The following is a 17,022-nucleotide window of genomic DNA, read 5'->3' on the forward strand; positions in this document are numbered from 1 at the left end:
CCCCACTCCCCATTTGGTATTTGGGAAGTTGAGACATATGTAGAAAGATGCAACCTTTGGGCCCAATCCTATACTGAAGTCAATGGGAGCAGATTAGCACTTTGCAGGATCAAGCACTTTGTTACTTGATGCTTGTTTGACAATTGTCTGTTTTTTGCTGTCACACTCTTGTACTGCAAATTCTTTCCTTAGGTCTGTATTTGTCTCAATAGATCCAAAGAAATTTTACCTCCGTTCACATGGCAGGAGTGGAATTAAAAAACATGGGGCAGCAAATACTGGGCAGCTATCCCGTTCATTTTCACTTGACTGGAGATGTGGATGAGAAAGGAGGCTATGAATCCCCTACTTACCTTGATAATCTGGCCATACACCATTGTTTCTCTAGGTGTGTTGCCATACATGGAACACATGGCCTTCTGGTAAGATATATTTTACTGACAAACTACTTCCTTTATTTTGCTGAATGTTAAAAAAAATATGTAATATGTCCTACCACACTTTAACACAATGCAATTAAGTATTTTGAGGCATGACTCTTTTTTTCTAGTGCATCTGTTGGATTGAGACCTTGAAATAGTTAAATTTTAGAATTGACATTCTAATGGCTCTACTTGTTGAAAGAAATTTCAAGTTCTGTATATTATGTTTATAATTAAGCATGATGAGATAGTGAAATCTTTGTGGTGATTGTTCTGAGCAATCTGTGATAGAGTGACACTTTTACTGAACTGTCGTATTTATCAAACACATGGTGAAGTTACAGACCTTAGAATTTGCAACAGAGATACAATCGAGCTATAGTTGAAGTCAGGAACAATGTTAGACTAATCCAAAAATATTTGTAAAACCAAGGGGAAAGAAATGTGAGCAAGAAGGGCCAAAATGCCCACTGCGAAGCCAACAGAACTTGAGAATTTGGCTTTAGTTCAAACTCTATGGCAGAGGTCATTGTGGAAAGGGGCTTACCAGAAAATATGTGGCCAACCAAGAAAGTGCCAACATTTGTTCAGGAAACTTCTCCACTGCATCTCCATGTTTTCCTTACCCCCATGAAATGGCATGGTGTGCTGAAGTGAGGCCCCACTGGCAGGGAAATACTTGGGCATGTTACCCGTGTTTAGTCATAATCCTCCCCCACCCTGATCTATCCATGATCCCTATGCAGTCTTCATGAAACGTTATTCTTGCCCCTATACATGTACATATTAATACTGCTTTTGTAGTATGTGCCCATTTGGTACTGTACTTGTAAGTGTGTAAGGGGCTGAAAGCCCCTTCTATGGGCCTGAGGATCTGTTTGCATTGGCCAGATCTCCTCCAAAAAGGGTTGATTGTCAGTTCCTCATATCTTATGTTTGTGTTGGCAGAACCTCCAAAAGTTGATGGAATAAGTAGTGTCTTCCCTTCCCTTCCTCACAAATAAAATCATTTATTTATATTAGACCTTTTGAATCAGGTGAACAATTAGAGAATAAGTTAATGTTGACCTAACTGGAATAACTTGCGCTCCTGAGACTTGTCAAAAGTGTAGTCAGTAGGGAGCTGTCTGACTGAGATTCCACATCTGTCAACTAAATTAGAAACCCAAATGCAAAATCTAGCCCTGCAGGGGTTAGCATATGGGTTTGCAAAGGCTCTGAGTCCACAAATCAATGAGTAGATAAATGTACTAGCTGAATCTGTGAAGGAAATCATTTTTGTTCCAGTGCAGTAATTAAAATAAACCTGTAGCTAGTCCTCTCAGACCAATATGAGATTTCAGGTGTGAACAAATATCTCCGTGCATGAACAACTGAGTAATATGTTAAAATATATATTATACACGTTAATTTGGCCTTATTTTGTGATGCTTCAGAGTTTGGAGAAGAGAAACTTTGATACAGGGTTTTTCCCCAGTTTTATGCTACCGCAAATGAACAAACTGGAGCACTTAGTAAAATATAAGGTGGGATGCAGCATTTTGTGGCACAATTGTGTACCTGTCAACGAGATGAAAGGCACTTCAGATATCCGCTCTTTTGTGACATGGCACAGTCCTGGCACACAGTCAGCAGCCTCGCAGCACAGTTTAGGTTACTTATCACAGCTGAAAAGCGGGTTGTGACATGCCTGCTACTTCACTGACATGCACAACACATGCCACCGAACACTGTAGTCATTACTGTATAAAGTTGCAGAGCATGAAGGTCACTTATATTGTATTGCTGAGCTATGTATAATTCAGGGTTTGGAAGCATCCTAATTATCTCATATTGGAAACACTACTGGAGCACCAGGCTGCTGAGTGGACAGAGTTTCATTCCTAAGCATACAACAGTCTGCTACTCCCAATATCACAGTGTGATAGGTAGTATGGTACTTCTTTTCCAAACCTTTGGTTTCTATCTGTAATATATGTTAATGAATACACCAGGATAATCAGGCCAAAATTATGATTGCAGAACTATTTCTTTGGACCCTGATTTTTTTTCAGTGCAAATATAAATGATCTTTAAACAGTGTTATTCCCAATTAGGTGTATGGTCAGTGTGGTTTCAGATACGAAAGTTACTAGGGAGCTCCTGTCTTGTTCTGGCTTAAAAAAACCCAACACCCCCCCTGCCACACACACACACACACACACACACACACACACACACACACACACACACACACACACACACACACCCTGAATTAAAAGTTAAATCTTGTTTCAGGCACAGGGCCGGCTTTTGGCTCATCATTCACCACTTATCTAAAATCCAAGCTTGCAACCCTCAGCCAGATCCATGAGAATCAAAGGATGCAACTGAAATTCTGTCTTTCTGGCATGGAGAGATTTATTGTTAATCATTATTTTCTTCCAAAGAGGAGTACTTGGTCTTATGTGTTTGTTCCTTAGCTCACTGCTGATTGAAAGCATCCTCAGCACTGCTCCTGCCCATCACACTAAAGGACATATGTAGATAGAACATTACCATTCTTAGGAGGCTGGCAAAGACATGTGGCATTGTTAGCTCAGAAATGGGTTTAGCTGTCAGTTAGCAAGGCTGAACTGACTAGCACACTCCTCAGTGCCACTGCTTCTAGATTGCTCAGGCTTGTTGCAACTGACCCTCTCAGTCTCAGCATATGTTCCTGAATTCTGAGTGGGAATATTGTCACGGGGTTTCCAAAAACTGCAGTCGTGTGTGTGGGGTTGTGTTGTTTTTGCCTGTATATTAAGTGCTCTCTAGGCATCTCATTGAGACACATACAAAAGCTGCTGATTCCAATTTAAGGAGTTGATTATCAGGGGAAAAGGAATGCCAGTGGGAATTGGCAACTGTGTCACTTGCAATTATACAAGTCTGTACCATACAATTTTCAGACTGCTTTCCAGATTCATATCCTGTAAGTATACTTGTATACAGCAGATAAACACTGAATACAAGTACACTTACAATAATAATCATCCTTTTCCCCCAGATTCATATACTGTATCTGGTTTAACTATCCCTCTGTACCTAGAGGAAACCATGTAGGTTCATATTATTTAGTCTTGCTCCTTATACATGCAAAATTCCCACTGACATCAATTTGAGTAATGTCCTTGTAAAGACTGCAAGTAAATGTGCCGACATCATTTAAAGTATAGAGTTAGCTTAAAAGTTTCATTGAAACCTGTCAAATAAGATTTGGCAAAAAATACTTAGTATTTTAACTGGTCTGATTTAGTATTTTCAGTTATGAAGACAAATTTTAGAAATCCTCACTGTAATGCCGTACATCAAAGCAGGCTTATGCTAAGTCTGCTTGGTCTTAGTATGTTTTAATGAAATATTTTTGTGCACGTGTCCAGTTAATCTTAAGAATGCAGACATGATGGATTGCAACCTCTGCAAATCATTAGGAGAATTAATAACCAGAGAATGTAGATGAAACATCTTATTGAATTTAGTAGTGCAAATTTTTCTGCATTAAAACACTTACTGAATCTCTTCACACCCCCACCCTCTCCCCAGCCCACTTGGGAAATATCTCAAAGAAATCTAGAGTAACACACTCATGCTGATAAATACCACAATACTGTATCTGTACCAAATATTCTCACATAGAATCCAGTACAGTTTCAAACCTAGAATTGCAGCATTTGCTATTAATTATGCATGTGATCCTACTCAAATTAAAGTTAATGGGCGTTTTGCTGTTGACTGCAATGTGAGGAAGATCAGGCCCCGAATTTAGTAAGGGCCAAATTAGTTCACCCTTACTTAGGGTGACCAAATGTCCCATTTTTTTAAAGGGACAGTCCTGTTTTTTGGGGACTTTTTCTTATATAGGCACCTATTACCCTCCCCCCCCCGCCCCCCCAGTCCCATTTTTTTTCAATTTTTTTAAAATTATTTTTTCCACAGTTGCTATCTGGTCACCCTACCCTTACTGAGTATATCTTACTCTGGATTTAGTTCCAGGACTACTCACAGATGAAAGTACCATTCAGTGTGAGTGAGGGTGGCAAAATTGGTCTTAAAGGTTTTTGAAGTTTATCAATAACAAACATCTTTGTTTGTAGTTAACATGTAACCCATGTTTTGTATAATTGGTTCAGGTGAAAGATACTATTGGCTATGATACTTTGGGTCACTGTTTTTTCCTTGAAGATGGGCTGGAGCAACGCAATACATTTTATCACAATTTGGGCCTCCTTACCAAGCCTGGAACAATCTTGCCTTCAGACCGCAATGAAGCCACGTGCCTCGCAATGCGTAGCAATGTCTATGGGAATTATGTACCTATACCAAGCACCGACTGCATGTAAGCCCTCAACGAGTATAATAAGTCTTCACTTTTATATAGCATCTGGTCTTGAAAGTACTAAATTATGATACTGAGGTGAAACTAAGGTGTTTACAGAGTGGGGTTTGTTTTCCCAAGTTTGACACATGCTACTATTGGGGTCGTGATAATTTTAGCTTCTACGGTATTTTTCTATTTTTTTAAATAAATATTAGCTACTAGGTAAAGTGTCTTGAGGTGGAGACTCATGGAGGTCTCTGCTAATAGAGACCTGAATCTCAGTCAATTAATTATTTATTAAATTCCATTCTTGTCACTGTTTCTAGTGAGAGAAACAATATAGTATTTTGCTCGTCTCTGAATCCTTATTAATTGGGATAATGAAGGTTCCATGAAATCTGTCTGATAAATGGGGCTCATTTCAGCCTGGCATAAGCAGATATAAATCCCATTCACTTTAAAGGGAGTTTTTTCCCTTTTTTTGCACCATGGATGAATTTGGATCATAGTGTCTAGAGTAAATTAGCCATTAGCACATGAGTACATTAGGGGATCAAATGTAAAGATTAGCATAAATTATAATTAGCCATGTTTTGTTGCACTTTGCTCAGAGGGGAAAAAAAAATCCTTATTATTGGTGGCTGGAGTACACATCCAAACTGAAGAAATGGTCCATTGTAATATGGGTACTAATATGATCCCATTGACTCAACTAGGGTTGCTGATGAGCATAGTTTAGCCCAGGACCCCTGTATTTTCCGGGATAAAATTTAGGGGCCACATCCTGATAATTTTTATTCGCCCAATAATCCCATTTGACTTCATTGGGATTACTCCTGTGAGTATGCTAAGGTTGCTTTCGTGGCTAGCACAGGTGTATTGCAGGTATTTGAGCCATTCCTGCAAACCATCCAATCCAATAGGATACTCATGTTGATTTAGGACTGTTCCCATGAGCATGAAAACCATACAAATGTAATAGGATGGTTAAAAAATAAATGTTTGTTAGAATTTTCTGATTAAAAATGATCAAATTAGCTGCTATGAGTAAATAGTTATATATATTTTTTTCCTTACATGTGATATATATTGTCCATCAAACTTATTTTTCTTAAACCAAAAGGGAAGTCTGCTTTAATAAACCGTAATGTTTGCATAAATATAACTAACTTTTGTCTGTGCCACCATAAATCTTCCTTCTTGATAGTGTCCTTAATCTGAGCAAAGGAATTGGTATCGCTCTTTAATCCCATTAATAATCTGTTTGCAATTTGCAGAGGATGCTTAATCTGGTGTCCTTCTGAATGGATCATAAAGCTGTAGGGAGTTAGACCTTCCTCCCTCACTCCAAGTTCTAAAGGGGAACAGAAGTTCAGTTTTTAGACATTTTCCATAGCTATTTAATTCTGTCCCTAGCAAATTCTTGAAAAAAATGACCTCGGGTTTCCTTAACTTGATTTTAACAGAGCACAGAATTTGTGTGAATAGCCTCATATAACTTAATGCTTTCAGTATGTAGGTCCATAAATGAACACATCTGACATCATTGCTTTTATTTTTCATGAAGAGTATGTATGGAATTTTAAAATCAATGGGAGCGTTGTGGCTAAAATCCAATGCAATGCTATAAAAGCTTAGCCCTTCCTGTTTTGTTACTCCTTAGGATCATTTTGTGTTTTTATTTTCAGGGCTGTCAGCACATTCTGGATTGCTAACCCAAACAACAATTTGATAGAGAATGCAGCAGCTGGTGCTCAGGTAATCTCGTTTAACCAGCAAGGGCCATATATCACCTTCAATCCACATGCATGCACCACTTATTGATGCCATTGGTGTGAAAAGCATCACATTTTTAATGTAGAATCTGGGTGCCTATTGCTGCATAAAGCCAAAGGCAATTAGGTAATTATTGGCCTGGTACAATATCACTGCTAGTGAACTTGAAAGTTCTATTTGTGTCCAGAGATCATCCATGTGCACAGAACTGATATGTGATACCACAGTTTCCCCTTATGTAAAGCAGGAAATAAGTGTGTGGTTTTCTGTTGGCAAATGTTGACTCTGTAATGGTGACCACTATATTTAATAATAATGTTTAATATTAAACTGGAACCCCAGCTATACATGAAAATCATGTGTATGAATGATGGCATGTTCCCTAAGCCAAAATTCCATCTACCCTTCTCCTTCATACCCCCAATATATGTGCATGCAAAGTCCACAGGTATGTGCCCAGATGAGCATTTGTGCATGCAAGTGGAGTAAGCTTGTGTAGACAGATGTGTTGGTTTTGTACAAAGTGGTGCCTGCTCATTTTGCAGGCTGTGTAAGAAGTTTCTTTGAACATTTGATTTCATATATTGGTGCATCTGGCAAAGCTAAATACTATAAGGTCTGAGAATTTATTGTACTGCCCAGAGTCTCAACCTTTTTATTGTATTTTAGGATGTGGGGATATGGTACATCTTCCACCGGGTTCCAACCGGACAGTCTGAGGGACAATACCCAGAGGCACAGGCGGAGTTCACTCCCTTGGGGATATTTTACAACAACAGAGTCCATTCTAATTTCAAGGCATGTAAAAGATTTTCATACATTTGCACAAATGTAATAAGATTTAGCACTTACTGTAGGTAGCTCTCAGACCGCATGGACTAGAAACACTTTCATAGTGCTGTTCAAACACTGACTAAACAGTTGTCTCAACATCTCTGCAATGTCCATGGGTGGTATTATTCCTATTGTACAGTTGGACAAACTGAGACTGTGGGCAGTATGCCGCTCTGTTCCACACAACACAGAGGAACGCATGCAGCAGTCGCTGTAGTGTAGACCTAGGGGACATAGCAGTAGATGTAGTGTAAAGGGCAGAAGGCTGTAGGCTACTCTCTACTGCAATGTGGGTGGGGGGGTGTGACCAGAGCCCTGCAAACTAGCTGGAGTAGGGCCAAATCCTGGTCTGCCATTTTTTTTTCAAAATAATTGCAATAACTTTAATCTCATTTGAAGGTAATTCCATGAAAGCATTTTCCCTAAATGCACTGTAGCCATAAAGACAGAATCTACAAATAAGAATCCTTTTTTCATTATTGCTCAGGATTCCAGATGGAGAGGAGGCAAATATTACTGTATCAAATTGGGGACATTGTTGTTGTTTTGTTTTATTAGGATACACTTTAGTAGATAAAGAGAACTTCATACAACTTTATCTTGCTCTGTCCATGTATGTGCTGGTTCATCTCTGCGATAACACTGCATTGCAATCTTTAACTTCACTGGATCACGTTCTGCTTTGATTGTAAAGAAATTACAAGTCTAAGAGGAATTAAGGTCCTGCCTCTCAGCAGGAGCACTGTTCCCTCTCTGCAACATTATTCTTTCAAATTCTCTCCCGGGGCCAGCAGGAATGCTTTATTTCCTGGCGTGATGGGGTTTACATTCTTTGTTCTGGCTCAGAAGCCCACTTAAATGACTAAGTAAAGAGCATAGCACTGTAGCATTCTGCCCTGACTTTGATATATTACACTAAGGCCACTGTAATAATGTGACAACATCCAAATGGCACAGAGGCCAATACTTGGGATGGAAAGCACTGGCATGCAGAGGGCTTACGGTGCCTTAAACATGGGCAGCCACCATGTTTGTGTTCCATTTATAATACCCTTTGATCTTCTTTAGCTTGTGCTTTGTGGTCTCCTTGTTAAAATAATTGAACTCCTAAATATTTTTCAGGCTGGCTTGTTTATTGGAAAAGGAGTAAAGACGACAAAAGCCAGTGCTGAAAATCCTCGAGAGTATCTTACTGTAGATAATGCCAGGTGAGTAAATACCGTATGGATCAAAGTGTTTGGGTTCATTTTATTGCTTCTGGTGTTTTCAGGAGCCTGCAGTATACTCAGCAGGTTGCTGGACCTTGTTATGGATGGAATAGCCTGAGAATATAGACCCATAACTTGGGATATAAAGAGGCAAATATTTCAGAACTGTGTGCTGAGTCATTTGTAGTGTTGCTTAAAAAATGATAAATGTGCACTTGGAGCTCTGAGATGTTGGCAGAGGAGTCCTTGAAAATAATGGAGTTTTCATAATTTGGTTAACTATTGTTATCAATGACTTAATTGAAATCTAGATGATAAAATCAATTTCACAACATAATTAGTGCCTATGATTTTGGGTACAATCTCAGCCATCTGTTACATAATCTGTTTGCAATAATCTTCACACGTGGGTGTCTCTTTTTGTCTATAAATGTATGGGGGGGGAGAGCTTCCAGGGATTCATGTCACAGAGAGGGAAAGTGAGTACTTAATGCTATTGGCTAACCCACTAGAATCCTGTGGGCTTACGTGGAGCAAGGCTGCAGAGATCAGCCATTCTCTTCTGCAGTGTCCTGGCTAGCCTCACCTCACTCGTACATTGTGAGCTTCACAGAGCACTGAGTTTCCCACGGAGTTGAAGGATCGGGACAACAATGCAGCGGAAGTGACACTTCCTCTTTCTGTGGCTTCCCTCCTGCCTCGGCCCCCTTGCTTCTGGGAGCAGAGGGGACAATATAGTCCCATGAGTTTCAGTTTCATCCTTCTGCAATGTGAAGATGGACTGGGAAAGAATAAGGGGATTTTTTTTCCTTCCCAAATTCCGTAGTGTTCAGTAAGCAGCAAGTGTGGCAAGAAATATTCTGAAAGTGATTGGAAAATGTATAGATTCATGCTGAGTGAAGCTTTCAGACATGGGAGTCCCACGTTAAAACTGGAACGATAGCTCATGCATGTCACTTAATTATCATCAGTTGGCATCTTCTTGCAGGGTGGGAGTTTCAAAATACCAATGTGATTTAGGAATACAAGTCCCATTGAAAGTCAATGGGTTTTGTGGGTAGGATTTCTAAAAGCAGCCAAGTGACAGGTGCTTTTGCAAATGTTACCGTGTGCTCCTAAATCACATAGATCTTTCTGAAAATCCGCCCTGAGAGAGAAATCCTGGCTCCATTGAAATCAATGGGTGCTTTTCCACTAACTTCACTGGGGCCAGAATTTCACTCTTAATGTTTATTCTGTGTTAGCCTTGCAATAAGATGCAATACCGAAATGAAGCTATTGTTTTGAATGTGATCCAGAATACATAAATTCAGCTGAAAATAGAAACAAAATTACTTCTCTTAAACCCATCAGTTCAGTATGTGGAAACCGTTAGCTGTGACTGACAGGACCTCCTGTGTTTAAGGTTATTTCCCATTGCTCTGGTATAATAACTAGATTCCTTGCTTCAGGTTCCGCCCACATCAGGATGCTGACCCTGTAAAACCACGAGTTCCTGCCTTAATTGATGGCCTCATCGCTTTTAAAAATAACGACCATGGGGCCTGGGCCAGGGGCGGTGACATTATTTTCCGCAACTGTGGGTAGGTGACTGTAATTACAGTTTATATCGTTCTGCTCATTACTGACATAAGTGGGTCTGTAGGACAAATTAAGTTACGAGGCATGTCGGATGTTACACATTTGTGTTTCTTCTTTTCTAGGTTTTCAGACAATGGAATTGGACTCACTCTAGCTAGGTAATTTCATTTCTCTCAGTATGCTGTGTTTTTCAGGGTTCTTCATAATTTAAAACGTTAAAGAATAGAAGGTGAGGAGAGCTTCCCTGGTGGTCACATTAAGATGCAAGAATCTCACATGTCCTTCCCAAACCACATCAGGTCTCTCCCTTAATAGCTATTAATGAAAATGGCAATATGGCATTTCAATTTCTTTGCCTTATCATGTCTGGGGAATATGTCAATAATCAGACATTATGACTTTTGGGCTGTAGATTCTAAACCCTTAGACTAAACATTCTGGTGCCTGCAAAGGAGATTTGTATTCAGTCTAGTCAAGGCAAGACCAAAAATGTCCATACCTTTGGTATATTTCCATGCAGAAGTGGCAGGAAAAGGCCCTCTGTGTGGTTGTAGAGTGGTTCTTCTGACCACGTTCCTACTACCTGCCGGTAATGGAAAGGTTTGTTCTGTTGTAAACCAGAAACCTCTCTGAGATAAAATGTGATTTAAGAGCCTGGTCCAAAGCCAGTCGCAGACAATGGGAATCTTTCCATTGACTTCAATGAGCTTTGGATCCGACCCTAGCTGTGTTTTGTTTTTTCACACTTTTCAAAGAATTTGTAACTTCCCAATTCTGAACTAGAGTTTGGCTCATGCTTTGTAAAATGTTTTAGGATGGAGGATGCTGTATAAAAATCAGACCTAACTGTAGTTGCCTGAACCACTGAATTAGCAGTATTAATGGTGCTTAATACTAATTTGCTGGTTTCTAAAGACTGTTTTTTAATTCCTGCAGATTCATTTCTTCAGATTAAAAATGACCGTTTCAGAAGTGCAATTAAAGGCTCCTTTAAATTATTCATTAATTATTCTTTTGAACTGTGCCACATAGTTACCTTCCATTTTTCTTTGTCTAATTCTAGTGATGGAACTTTCCCAACAGATGAGGGTTCCAGCCTGGAAGTTGCACATTCCATCTTTGTTGGAGAAAGCAACAACATTGGCTCCCAGGGAGGACAAAACAGCTACTGGGGAAGAGGGGCAAATGGAGAATATAGAACACTACCCAGAAACAAGTAGGTTATTCATCTAGCATTTATCCTTGATATTAGCATAAGAACAATGTGATAGAATAAAAGCCTTTGAAATGAATGTGGCTACTAAAGGGTAATGTAAATGGATGTTTAAATTTATTATACAGGCCATAACCAATGAATATCCAAATAAAACCTGTTCTCCAGACAAACGCGGTGAGAGCTTTAACAACTGGATGTCTTTGATGTAATTTTTCTGCCTAATTTATTAGTCACTGGAGAGTGGATTAGAAAGTTTGAAAGAAACCAAGAACTTTTTTCAGTGCTACAATCGCAGCCAGTGTCTGGGCTGACCGGCTCTCTTGGTTACACTATAACTCAATTGTAAATATTGTTCTGTACCCAGACATGCCAGTGTGGCATCATAGGGAAAGCTGGATAATTTCCATTTGAACTGAAGGGGTGGGGAGACAAGGCTGCCTGTACACCTTAGCATCCAACTCCAAAGAGACTTTGGCACACACATTTGATCTCCCTTAAGGTATGTCTACATTGTAATTAAACACCCGTGGCTGGCCTGTGTCAGCCGACTTGGATGCATGGGGCTTTGGATATGGGGCTGTAAAAGTCTGGTGTAGATGTTTGGACTCTGGGACCCTGTGAGGGTCGGGGGAAGAGTCCCATAGCTCCAAGCCCAACCGTCTATAGTGCAATTTTATCACCCTGCAGCCTGAGACAGCTGACATGAGCCAGACACAGGCGTTTCATTGCAGTATAGACATACCCTTTACTGAGTAAGCACCTGATTCGTCATTCCTGACACAGGCAAATCTCCCACTGAAGTCCCCAAACAAGGGACTGGATGCTATTTTCCTTTTCCAGTGGGTGTACATTTATTTTCTTCCTGTCCGAACAACATATGACCCAGTTTGACAAAGAAAGAAAAAGTCACTCAGGATCTCACTTCTTCTCTTTTTAGGGCTGTATGTTAGCTCCCTTTACAGGAATACAGCCCCCCTCTTCAACAGTCAGTGCACACGCCCATATTTCTACAATTACCCACGCCTTGAGCAAATAGAAACCCCAAAACAATTGTCATTCATGACAAACATCTATTAAGGAATATTTTAAAAAAGCAACAAATAAGAATAGACTGAGTATTTGCTGGTTAGTTATAACTTGCCTGGCATGCAAGTAGCCCTTAGACCTGTATAACCATAGGAGATTCCTGGCTATGAAATTGAATCTCTACAGAACAATTAGAGCCACTATTATTATCAGGCAACCATTTGGAATGCTCCATTGCATTTCAGCGTTCACCTTTTAATAACCTGTGTTTATTGGTAGGAACTGCAAACCTGGAAAGAAGGAATATTGCTACCTGACACACGGTCTCCTCTTTCAACAGAATACAATTCTAAATCTAAAATCAGTCTCATCTGCTGAATAGCTAGAGAACAGGCAGTGGCATTGTAAAGGCCTGACCCAAAGCCCATTGGTTTCAGTGAGCTCTGGATCAAGGACTAGATTTTCCCACATGGCTGCCACATGTACGTCTGATTTTTCTCATTGCACTATATGCTGGGGTGCTATTTTTTTATATTTTAATTTAGTTGGTTAAAGCACCTAGAGCCTGGGATAGACACTTGCAATCAAATTCAAAGAGAGAAAATCTCTCTCTTGCATCTCGCTATATATAATACAACACTGAATGCAGCTGTGGAATCTGTAATTGATAAGAGGGTACACGCGTGCTTTCTGTTTCTGATGCTTGAGCAATCCAGCTTTACCTAAATTTCTGAACAAATTAATTGTAAACATGTCTCCACTGGCCCCCTTCATTATCTTTTATGAAGGTACCGTAGGCCATTCATTAGTCACACAGTACCTGGGTAACACCGAATTCAATACTGTAAACAAGAAAGGGGGATCAATACTCACCTGAGACTCCAATGGCATCTCCTAGATTTTTGATATCCTGTGCAACATGGCCATAGTCCACAGGCCAGCCCTGAAAATGTAATCTTACAACTATAAAATGTTATGGGCCATATCCTTATGGGCATCTGTAACTTTCACTCTATGTGTCTGAAGTGAGGTTTTTACCCACGAAAGCTTATGCCCAAATAAATCTGTTAGTCTTTAAGGTGCCACCAGACTCCTTGTTATCCTTGGGGATGACCATGTGATTCCTGAAGCAGCTTGTGGGGAGAGGAAAATCCAAGTTGTTCTAACTTGAACCAGCTGGTGGCTGCTTACAAGAGGCCATTAGAGCAGCAGGGGATTAGACTGATGTTACAGTCCCCCAGTTATGCCTATGACTGGGCTGGGCTGGAGAAGTAGCAAAGGAGCCACTACACTAGCCCTACAGTCCCTGGGATTTCTCTGACCTCCAGGGACTCCCCAGGACGCTGTTTAAGGTGTTTTGCCCCAGCTGACTGGCCGCAAGGGGCCATAAAATGGGGTGAGGCAAGATCCTGCTCTGGACTGGGATTTTATTTCTGAGATCACTCACTTAACCACTGCTCCTCTTCTGAGCCATAGCTGGGGAGAGCTGGGTGCCTCTTACAAGGTGATGAGGTTGTTCAGCACCTCATGGGCTGGAGCAGCATGATCCTGATTTAGGGAATGTGAAGACGGTATAACTGCTAGATACAAATGTAGTGTCTTTCTGTGCTTTTTGGAGGAAAGCACTGATCCTGCCCACATGTCTAAAATGGAATTCTGTTCATTTTGAAATTTCCCTAGGACGTTCCCTATCCGTGGATTCCAGATTTATGATGGGCCTGTTAGGCTGCTGAAATGCACTTTCAGAAAGTTTACTCCCACTGTGGACCGATACTCAAGTGCCATTGGTTTCTTCATGAAGAATTCCTGGCAGATAAGCCCTCAGAACAACGTGTCCCAGATCAGGATGGAGAGAAGTGTAAGTGAGAAAAATAGGAGTATGGGTTTTGGTTGAGCTTGTCTGACTTGCAAAAGTCTTTAACGGTGCTGAGAGGTCTACTCAAGAGACATCTTACTTCTGGGTGAGCAGAGATGCAAAATCTGCAATAGTACAAGGTCTTAACATAGAGGCCCAGATCTCAGCTGATGTAAGTCATCCATAGCGCTATTTACCTCAATGGGGTATGCTGATTTACTCTAGTTGAAGATCTGGCCCAGTTATTGGGAGCTACACAAATCAAACTTCAACAAACATGAGTGCCAGAAAGTTGTAGTACAATTCTAAGGCTTGGTCTACACTGGGGTGGGGGAGATCAATCTAAGTTACGCAACTTCAGCTATGTGAATAAGGTAGCTGAAGTCAACATACTTAGACCTACTCACTGCAGTGTCTTCACTGTGGTGAGTCGACTGCTGCCACTCTCCCGTCGACTCCGCCTGCGCCTCTCACGGTGGTGGAATACAGGAGTTGACGGGAGAGCTCTCGGGGATCGATTCATTGCATCTAGACTAGACGTGATAAATCGACCCCCGCTGGATCGATCGCTGCCTGCTGATCCAGTGGGTAGTGTAGCCATACCCTTAGATACCTAGAGAGACCTTGGGCCTGATCCTGGGGTCTTCACTGAAAGTTCTATGGATCACAATGGGGATTGAGCCAGAGTAAGGACTGCCGAATCAGGTCCCATATTTGCGTGCTGACCGGAGTTGTAAAATGCTTTAGGTGTGCTAGCCTTTCTCTAGGATTCATGTGGCATTCACATCTCTTTGAGTTTGGCTTTTGAGTTTTTTGGTTCATTTGAGCCGGTAAAACTCAAAACCAAACTCTCACAAAATCACTACAAGTTGCCTGGGTTGGGCTGAAACCATGAAAAATTACTGACCTCCAGGTGGCTTCTTTTGGGGATTGTAACCTATCCCGGGCCTGTCCAAAACAAGGCCCAGGCCCACTGTGGTTCATGAACCTCTATAACCTTAGCTCAAGGTTTGGGTTTGTTTGTAGGGAAGTTTTCCACAGCTCTAATATTGACAGACCTCATTTTCTTTGGCTTAGCAGGCAGCTTTTCTGCCTCTCCTCCATCACACCTTATCCACACAACAGGAGTATATTTTATATAAAGGTTGTGTTAGCACAGTCACTCCGGTGGTACTGTTGTGAAAATATAGTGCACTTCATCCTTGTGCATTTAAATAAATCAGACCCCTGTATTACCCATGTATGTCACACCTGAAGTCAGAACAAGGGTAAGGGATAATTTAGTTGTACATTCTTTGCATCCCTCAGGGGAACTAGCCACAATGAAGATGCAACATTCAGCATGGAATGAGGAATGTGCTTAGAGGGAAACATAAAATGCACAGGTCTGATCTTGCAGTGGATCTGAGGCTAGTGGGAGTATAAACTGAGTAAGGGCTGTCAGATGGGGTTTTTAACTCCAAATGCATATGTTTTTAGGCCCGTTAGTGGATCGTTACCTGTGGAAAAAAATTGAAAATGCAGATGTGTAAAGTTGTAGCACTTTTTGAGGTCTGAGCCTGTTTAATGTCACTGCACCTTTTCAGGTCTGGGAGACAGTTTATTACAGCAACACCTTTAAGATCTGAGGTCTGCGAGGCAGAACCTTTCAGAGGAGTTATTAAATGCTGCTGCAATCTGAATTAAAGACAAACATGCTTAAATAACACATGCTGAGTTTATTATAAAACATGAGTTACATTATCCAAGTAATTACTTCCTGTTTGTCCATTTCCCAACAAATGTCTCTTTACTATTCTAATATTTTGCCAACTGTTTAAAAAAAAAAAAAGGCAGTTAACCACCTCTGCCACAGCAGTTAATAAAAACACCTTTCACTTTGATTCTGCTTTATCCGGATGGAATCCAGAGCTGCTGATCCTGAAATAAAACTGTAAGGTCCTCTTGCATATTGCTCTGTGGCAAATTTGCTTTATTGGATAACATATAATTAACATAAAACCCCTAAGCTGTTTGTTAATTTCCATCTATAGGCTTCTTTTTATTAATTTTGAAAAGTTCCCTAAAGGATGGCTTATTTTTACTGTCACTTCAGAAAGAGTAAACCTTATTGCAAGTTGCATAGTGATACTAAAGCTATTAGTCGTGCTGGGTGCATAATCACATTAATTGTTCAAGCTAATCAGCTCATTGATTAGATAACTAAATAATAAAACTAGTCAGGTCTTGCTTAATTACAATATAAAAGCAAATTGTTAAGTGAAACAGAAAAACTAAACATTGCACTCTACAAAAGTATTCTTCACATTTCTGTTGACAGACACAAAGCTTGCATATGAGGAAAGGAAAATCTGTGCCTTTACAGGTAATAAAATGAATAACAATGCTTATAAAGTGCTATTAAAAGGCTATCTTCAAAGCAGTCATTGGTCCTCTGCCTACACAAGATTCAGATGGCCATGTAGTGCCATGGGTCTGTGTGGATACATCTATACTGCAGCTGGGACCAAGCCTCCCTGCCCAAGTAGACAGACTTGAACTAGTGCACTAAAAATATCCATGTGGCTGTTTCAACCTGGCCGCTCAAGCTTGGGGGCTGAGCTCCAACCTGAGTTGGAACATCCATGCTGCTGTCTTTAGCACACTAGCTTGAGGCCCACTAGTGCGAGTGACTACTGAGCTGGGCGGTTTGCTCCCAGCTGCAGGGTAGACCCTCCATGTCCCAGAGCTAGAATCTAGACAGGTAGGAGGAAATATCCTCTTTA

General features: G+C 40.6%; 2 protein-coding genes across 5 annotated transcripts in view; both read left to right on the forward strand.

The window, feature by feature from the left end:
- CEMIP (cell migration inducing hyaluronidase 1) overlaps nucleotides 1-17,022 on the forward strand; it is a 147,868-nt gene that overhangs the window by 4,865 nt on the left and 125,981 nt on the right. The gene's annotated exons all lie outside the window — the stretch shown is intronic.
- LOC101938579 (inactive cell surface hyaluronidase CEMIP2-like) overlaps nucleotides 1-17,022 on the forward strand; it is a 67,191-nt gene that overhangs the window by 4,269 nt on the left and 45,900 nt on the right. Inside the window, exons 6-14 of the mRNA XM_024107531.3 lie at nucleotides 213-422; nucleotides 4,574-4,779; nucleotides 6,450-6,519; nucleotides 7,207-7,335; nucleotides 8,494-8,579; nucleotides 10,031-10,162; nucleotides 10,283-10,318; nucleotides 11,224-11,376; nucleotides 14,083-14,260. Of these exons, the coding sequence (XP_023963299.2) occupies nucleotides 213-422; nucleotides 4,574-4,779; nucleotides 6,450-6,519; nucleotides 7,207-7,335; nucleotides 8,494-8,579; nucleotides 10,031-10,162; nucleotides 10,283-10,318; nucleotides 11,224-11,376; nucleotides 14,083-14,260 (1,200 nt within the window). The remainder of the gene's footprint in view (nucleotides 1-212; nucleotides 423-4,573; nucleotides 4,780-6,449; nucleotides 6,520-7,206; nucleotides 7,336-8,493; nucleotides 8,580-10,030; nucleotides 10,163-10,282; nucleotides 10,319-11,223; nucleotides 11,377-14,082; nucleotides 14,261-17,022) is intronic.

The sequence above is a fragment of the Chrysemys picta genome, chromosome 10 (genome assembly GCF_011386835.1).
Source record: "Chrysemys picta bellii isolate R12L10 chromosome 10, ASM1138683v2, whole genome shotgun sequence".
In the NCBI taxonomy this organism is placed as follows: Eukaryota; Metazoa; Chordata; order Testudines; family Emydidae; genus Chrysemys; species Chrysemys picta.